Source organism: Choloepus didactylus, chromosome 19 (assembly GCF_015220235.1).
Source record: "Choloepus didactylus isolate mChoDid1 chromosome 19, mChoDid1.pri, whole genome shotgun sequence".
Taxonomy (NCBI): domain Eukaryota; kingdom Metazoa; phylum Chordata; class Mammalia; order Pilosa; family Megalonychidae; genus Choloepus; species Choloepus didactylus.
The window spans coordinates 33085440-33093504 of record NC_051325.1 but is presented as its reverse complement, the minus strand read 5'-3'; the positions used below and the strand labels follow the sequence as shown (position 1 = coordinate 33093504).

The 8065-nt window shown below is 51.4% G+C and overlaps 1 protein-coding gene across 1 annotated transcript in view; it reads right to left on the bottom strand.

Moving 5' to 3' along the window:
* Positions 1 to 1235: 1235 nt before the first annotated feature.
* Positions 1236 to 8065, bottom strand: part of PDYN (prodynorphin) — a 14699-nt gene continuing 7869 nt past the window's right edge. The window contains exons 2-3 of the mRNA XM_037811706.1: positions 4802 to 4946; positions 1236 to 3356 (exon numbers count right to left, since the gene is read on the bottom strand). Coding sequence (XP_037667634.1) covers positions 2721 to 3356; positions 4802 to 4930 — 765 coding nt within the window. The 5' untranslated portion in view covers positions 4931 to 4946 and the 3' untranslated portion in view covers positions 1236 to 2720. The remainder of the gene's footprint in view (positions 3357 to 4801; positions 4947 to 8065) is intronic.

The following is an 8065-nucleotide window of genomic DNA, read 5'->3' as shown; positions in this document are numbered from 1 at the left end:
ATAGCAGGATCAAGACTCAGTGAATAAAAGAGACAGATAACCTAAATTTCAACCTAACATAAAGAGGGAAGTTTCCAATACTGAATTGTTAAGGCATAGGAATGCATTGTGAAATCTGAGTAACTGAAGGTGTTCAGGCAGCTTTACAATTATTGCCAATGTGCCCGTGTTGGCACAAGGTAGGCAACTGGAGGAGACGAACCCAAACCTTAGTGACCCCATTCCTGGATATCAAGAATGGAATTCCCTGGAAAAGGGTTTCCTGAATTCCCTGGGGAGATTCCTCCCCTCCTCCCTGTTATCTGTTATCACTCACTACACCTCAATACTTCCTTCCCCCACAATTACAACTATTTTTAATTTTAGAGTTTATTTTGTTTATGTTTCTGTTTGTTTATGTCTCCTCCACTAGATTGTAAGCACAGGGATCTTGTCCACTTTATTTGCCTTCAGCACCTAGTAAAGGCCTACCACAAGTGACACCCTAGATATATACTTTGTTGCATGAGAATGAATGAGACCCTCCCTGACCCTGAGTTTTCTATGACATCCCTCAGAAAGCCAGTGTCCCAATGGAGCCCATAAGATCTGTAGCCACTGGGTCTCTTCCACACTACCCCTATGTAAAACACTTCGTTTCTGCCATTTAATGAAGGATGTCACGTTAGCAAAGGACGTTATGCCACCCAGTCTTGAGAGAGCTCCCCACCCTCAGTGCACCCGCCTGCTCTTGGAGCACCAGCGTCTCACTCTGCTGCCCTGGTCACCCCGCACGGGAGGAGCCTGGGACTTGGGTGAACTCTGACTTCCTCTGCAGCACCGCTGCCTGCTCTCCCCGCTGTGCAGGTGACACTGGAGCTTCACCGCCCTCCCCTAAGGCAACATAGGAAAGGAAACCCTCACTCACCGAGCAGCTGCTCCATACCAGACGCTCTGCGTAGATGCTCTCATCTAATCCTCACAACCACCCGGTGAGGTCAGCACCATTAGTTTTTATTTTAGGGGGGGGGGGGTTCTAAGTCTCAGAGAGGTCAAATGACCTACCCAAGGTCACACAGATCCACTTTTCAAACTTAAGGCAGTGGGGCTTTAAAGTTTTTGCTCCTTCTGTTATCCCACACATAGTTTCATAACACGAATAAGAAATATGTATATATTCGTTCCCTGGCGCTCTTTTCTGCAAATAGTCTTCTTGGGATAGAGGCTCTTACACACATGCACACACACACACCAAGTCGTCAGCATCTTTCATTTATTGTACTGGAGAAGGGAATGACACAGGCCTATTCAGGACTAAGCAAATTCCAAGTAAATTTTTAAAAAGCACACAAATTAACCCCAAAGCAATGTATACATTTCAAAACATCATGAGAGACTTGGAGGCTACAAATGAAGAGATGGGTTCAGTAGCATTTTATGCAAACTATCCAAACTCAAGCTTTCCTCTCCTCTCCAGCCCAGCCTCCTAGACCTGCAAACCAAACCACAGCGCCTGGGGATGAGCCAGCAAGCAAGGGGCGGGGACAGAGAAGGAGACATCTGTCATTGAAGCCAAGGCGTCGGGAGATTTCCCGCCTCTGATTCCGGGTTATTTGAATCAAGGGAGCTCATTTGGCCTTAAGCACTTAATCATTTCACTCTTCTTTCTCATTTTATTTTGAGACATTAAGAGGAAAGAATTATCATGGGGGTTAAAGAGAGCCTTTTTCTCTGACTCGCTGCTGCTTCCGGATTCCGTAAGTCAATGCCCGATGCATATGTCGGACCAGATGGCCTGGGCTCTCGGCGGCCGATTCAGCTGCTCAAGAATATGGCTGCACTTAACCTCATCCCCTTGACTCGGCTTCAGTTCATCCTGGGGTGGGAGTGTGATACTGATCAGTTTAATTAGTTTAATGAGGGCTGAGGGAACTGGTCCACATTTTGAGATTGTTGCACAGAACAAATTGGTTTGCCTGGCTCCCTCCTTGATCATTTCAGCATAAGGAGGACAGCTCTCAATTAACCATTTAGGAAAGGGCTTTTCACTTCTTAATCTTCCGAGAGGAGTTGGGCACTGTTTGGGATTCCAAAATGGATAGGAATTGGGGAACTCGGGGCTTCAAGTTTCCAAACAATGAGAATTCAAAGTACACTGACTGCCTGCTCGAGAAAAGGGCAGTGTTTGAGCGTTTGATCTAAAGCATGATCTCTAAAGTGGGGTGCACAAGGAGATCCTGGGAGGTTTGGGAATAAAATATTAGGATATTTATTTGTGCATATCTATCTTATTTTAAATTTCTACTGTTTGTATGCTTTATGATTCCTGTATCTAATATATAAATGAATATATCTACATTGGGAGGACTGCTACTTTTTTTTCGGGGGGGGCGGGGGATGTATGTGATCAGTGAAGTTTGGAGATCATAGATTTAGAGGTACCAAGGACAAGTCTTCTCTGGAATCCTGGAACTGGGGAGTCACATGAACTGTGGGTGACATCAAAAGCTGCAGGTGGCGGTAGTTTTAGAGGTCTAGGGGTCTGAGCTAAGCATCCTTCTTTATCACTGGCTCCAGACAAATACTGCACGCCCAGGCAGAAGGGAGGTAGGCTGGGTGTGGATATTTTGTAGACAATGCTGGACTGAGCATGGGGTACATACAGGAGATAAATGAATGCACTCCAATCTGGAAAGGTGCCAGGGTCAGTCCCTGACTCCACTCCATGATGGGAAAGGTGTTCACGCATCAAAAAGCTCCCCAGAGTAGGCACTGGGGTCTTCCTGAGACCGAGTCACCACCTTGAACTGGCGCCGGAGGAAACCGCCATAGCGCTTCTGATTGCTCCACTTGAGCTTGGGGCGGATGCGCCGCAAGAAGCCCCCATAGCGTTTGTACAGGTCCTCGTGGGATGCCCCCTCCCCCTCCCCATCCCCTGCCCCCGTCACCTCTGAGCTCCTCTTGGGGTGCTTGCGCAAGAAGCCCCCATAGCGTTTGACCTGCTCCTTGGGGTTCTCCTCATTTGGACCGAGGGCTCCAGCCTCCAAGGCACCATCGTTGGTCTGGGCATCCTCCGTCAGCTCGGTCTCCGCTCCCTCCCCAAACCTGCCTGGGAGACCCCTGAGCTTCTCCTCCAGGCTCTTCCTCAGAGCATTTTCCCTTGTTGGGGTGCTGGGGAGGAGGAGTTTGTTTTTCTCCCACTTCTCGAGGAAGGGCCCAGAACTCTTGGCCAGCTTGCTGTACAGATCTTCCAAAACCGCCTTGCTCTCCAAGTCTCCCTTGCCATTGAGCCCAAGGGCGAAAAGGGTCAGGAAGTCCTGGCATCTCTCCCACTCCTCAGAGGGCAGCAGGGCGGCCTGGCATTCCAGGGAGCAAATCTGCAAAAGACCCAACAAAACCTTGTGGTAATGTCACCCCAGCAAACGATCAAAGCACACATGTCCTCTTGCCCCAGAGAGCCTCCTCTCCAAAGTCTGAGAATATAAAAGTCAGCTGCTATTGCAAACCACCCAGCTACCCACTTCGCTGCTCCCAGTAGAGCCCACATGGAAGATGAGGATAGAGGCATGGAGTGAACCATTTCCCAACGGCACAGGGCTACATGTGGCAATGCCAGGATGGGAAGTTAGATTGTCCCGTAGTGTTCTGCTGGACTCACACATCATCCCCTTACTTCTGACTCCCAGAGAGAGGAGGTGGATCTCCCAATCTTTCCCAGGTGTGAAGATGCTGCAAACATTTTTTGAAGACAGAAGCATTGCGAGATGGTGGAAAGAACATGTATGGGGACCTTTGAGGGTTCATCCAATCTGGGAAGGTAATCTTATCCACTTCCTAAGAGTGCTGGGAGGATGAAATCATTATGGTGGGGACGGTGACGACACAACAACAGCTTGCAATGGGCCAGGATCATGGATGCATTTATCCTCCCAACAACCTACAAGGCTGCTACTGTTATCAGTCCCATTTTACAGATGTGGAAACTAAGGCACAGTGAGGTTAAGTAGCTTGCCCAAGGTCAGCAGAGCTTGTAAGGGACCATATTAGAACTTGAGCCTGGGTGTCTAATGTCATGGGTCCCCATGCTTAACCACTGTGCCGTCCTGTGAGCAACATCTGACATGTGCATTGTGTACTAAATATTTTCCACCATCATCTCATGGGATCACCCCCATTTTGCAGATGAGGAAACTGAGGCTCAGAGAGGAGGGGTCCGTGGTCATGGAACTAGAAAGTGGCAAAACCAAAGCCTGTAGTCTGTCCACCACACTCTTGGGACTCTTGGGACTCTACTCTCTGCTGTCACGGGAGAGGCATGTCAGGTAGCTTGACTCAAAGCAAAGCCAAAGCATGTTGGGGAGCTTGACTCAAAGCAAAGCCAACAAGGCCAGGAAAGGAGCCAAGTCTTAAGATTCTTTCAGCCAGCACTTCGCATTTGGAGGGGGCAGGGGAGTGCGTGGATTTGGAGCCCAGTGACGAGAAGCCCTGAAAAGTTAGTCTAAGGCCACGGATTCCCGAAGTCTGCACCACCTAATGAATGACCCTCCCTGTTGCCAGACGTCAAGCTCCCTGGAAACCAGAGTCTCTGCCCTGGACCTTAGTGGACAGGCAGTGGTGAGGCCTGGGGTGGGGTTGGCAGCTGGAAAACAGCAACCCCTGCCCCCCAGGCTGTCCACAGGGCAGAACGTGCCCAGCATTGATGGGATGAGTCTTCCAAAGAGGTACCCAGCTTCCCAGGCCGCCGGGCTCTGTGCACAGGTGCTCCCTCGCTTGCACAGGCCGGTTCCTGCCGGCCGCAGGACTTGGACCTCGAGGAACCTACCAGGGGGGTGATGGGTTTGGGCAGATCCTGGGTCTTCACCGCACACAAGGAACACTGGGACAGGCAGTCGGCTGTGGCGCAGGGCAGCACGAGGAGGCAAGCAGCCAGCAGCAGCCCCTGCCACGCCATTCTGTCTCGGCTGTTCCTGCGGGGAGGGAGAGAGAAGATCATGAGACCCGGGACCCCTACCCTGTGGGGTGCGGCCCGAGCCTACAGAAGCCATTCAATAGCTCGTGCCAGCAGCACCGCAAGGCACACCTTGGTGTTCCCATCCTGCAGTCGAGGAAAGAGGCCTGGAGAGAGGAAGTGGTTGCCCAAAGCCAGGGGTCAAGGAAGGGATTAATGGGTGCTGAACGCCCACTATGGCGAGAGGCAGTCCTACGTGTTCACGCTCAATCTGCACAAAAGCTCCCATTTGAAAGGTCGGTTTTGTTATTTGCATTTGACAGATGGGCAAGTGGAGGCTGAGGGCGGGAGGGGTGGCGCATGTGACTGCTCACACAGCTAGCCAGTGGACAAGCCAGGACTTGACAGGGTCTGTCAGACCTCAAAACCCGCTTTGCCCACCAGCCAAGCCAGAGGACACTTTGATTGTATCCTTTTCTGAGTTTGTGAGGCCTCCATTGCCTTCCTTTGTCCCTGTTCCCCTGGCTGTCACCCATCCGGTCCTCTCTCCTTTATCAGGTCTCTGGGATTTGCCTTTTCCTCCCCAGCTCTTCTACCCACCCTGGCCTCCACCCTCGCCTCCTCTCCATGCTGTGCTCCCTGCCCCAGTTCCTCCTCTTATCCCTCCTGCCCACCCTGGAATGCCCTTCTCAGCACATCAGGCCTGTGAACTGACCCTTTGGGCTGCCCAAGATGTCAGGGACACCCTCAATCCCTCCCAGACCCCGTCTTTCCAGCGCTGGGCTCCAAACACATCCAGCTATTGCACTTCCTCTAATGAATGTATCAGGCCCCGCCCCACCTCTGACCCTTTGCACATGATATTCCCTCTGCCTGGAAAACCCTTCCTCTCCTCTTCTGTTAGTCTAATATAATCACTTCAGTCTCTGATTAGATGCCTCCTCCTCCAGGCAGCCAACCCTGATCTCCTAGACTGAGTAGGATGCTCCTCCTTTGTGTTCTCCCAACAACATGTGCTGCCTCCATCAAACTATCCCACTCCTTGATAATTAGCTGTGAGTCCTCACACTTTGGTTCTATGAAGGCAGGAGTGGTGTCTTGCCTTCTTCCCTGAAGTACTAGCTCTGTGTCCCTCAAATAGGCAAAGCCTTCCCTACCTCAGGGCCCCAGAACTTTCTGTTCTCTCTGTCTGCAACACTCTGACCTCCAGTGTTACAGGGCAGGCTCCTTCTCGTAATTAAATGAATTACATGTCATATCACCTCAGAGGCATTTGCTGGCCCCTGTACCTAACAGAGCCCCCTTGGGTCTCTTTCTCTCTTCACTGTCTTATTTCCATCAGAGCTCGCACCCCCTCATCCTATCTTATTTATTGGATGTTTGTTTACTGCTGTGTTGGTTGGTTATCTTCCCTGCTACAAGGATTAGCTCCTTAAGGGCAGAGACCATTTTATTCCCTGCTGTCTCCCAGCACCTAAAACACTGGCCAGCACATAATGGGGGCCTAATAAAAACTCAGCGAATGGATAACTGCTTCATAAAAAGTTTGTTGAAAGTTGTCTCTCTCATAATCAACCCTTTAAAAAGCAAATAACAAAGCTCAAGGCTGTTCAACACAGGAGCACAATGCCATTCTCCCCCCCTGGAAATGTGGACCCCCCTGGGCTGGGCAGGGGGCTCCATGTCCTTCCCAGCCTGGTCTTTGTTGCCTGGCACCCCTGTTGCTGGTTCTGGGGGGGACAGGCCCTTCCCTCTGTCGGACGGCTCTGTTTGCTCAAGTGTTCAGGGCGGTGAGGAGATCCCCACCCCCTCCAGGAGCCTCAGAGCCCCTCGCTGAAGCCTACAGCTGGGTCCCCCTCCTGAGAACACATGGCAGGGTCTCCCACCTGATCATGCTTAACAATGAGCCCAGCCATCATTTATTGAGCACCTACTGTGTACCAGGCCCTGCACTAAGCCTTTATGTCCACCACCTCATTCATTCCTCACCAGTGTGCGGTGAACACTTCGGCTCCAGTGAATTGTCCGTGTCCTACGACGAGTGGTGAGGCTGGGCGGCAAGGCCGGTTCTGTCTGACTCCCTACACTTGTGCCCTTATTCACCACAATTTCTAGAACAACTTCAATTCACCAACAGCAGAACTTGCCGTGATGCCCAGAGGGCATTCAACCTATCCACCCACTGAGAGAGGGCATCAGTATCCCCACTTTATAGATGGGAAAACCAATGTTCAGAGAGGCTCAGCAAATCTCCCGAGGTCACACAGCGATTAACGGTGAGCGCTCAGGTCTGGCCACCTCCCTTGAGGCTGGGCAAGGTCTGCTCCCCTGAGCAGGGAAGCACAGAGCGGAGAACTTAGCAGAGGACCCCTGTCTCTCTCCTGCCTTCCAGTTTCTCTCACGCTCTATCAGCTGCTGAGTGGATTTGGGTTCCAGGTGAGTGAGCTGTGCTGACTGCGTGCAGATACAAAGCAGGTGGCTCAGGCTTTCTCAGGCAGGAGCACATTTATCAGTGCTGGCTGGGGGGGCCTGTTACAAGATTAGCCCTGATTTAACACACTGGGGAGGGGGCACCCACACCACTTCCTACCCCTAGCTCCAGCTGGAGGCTTCCTGCACAGCTTGGGTGCTCTGGTAGGAGGCCCTCCTCAGCCAGCCAATTTGGGATCTCTTTGTCTGAGGCAAAAATAGTTATGACATCCTTTCCTTTCCTCCGTCAACATTATGCTTAAAATAATAGTAATTCTAGCTGATCTGATGGTTATTAAGTATTCATGATGTTCTAAGCAATTCTCGTGGATTAACTCATCTATCCTCACAGCAAATCTGTGGGGTGGGTACTATTCTCCTGCCCAGTTTACAGATAAAGAAACTGAGGCACGGCAAGTTCCAAAAGCTAGTAAGTGGCAGAGCTGGGATTTGTACCCGGGCAGTTTGACTCCAGAGCCCACCTTCTTAGCCACTGTTTATTGCCCAGGCCCCTCCCATCCACTCCCACCCCCAGCTTCTACCTTCTCCTCCAGGGGACCATACAGGCCTCCTCCTGGCTCCCGAGCTGCCTGTAGTCTTCCCCTCCTAGACAGCCTCCACCCCACAGCCAGAGTCAATGCAAGTCTGACCACACCCCTGCCCCGGCTT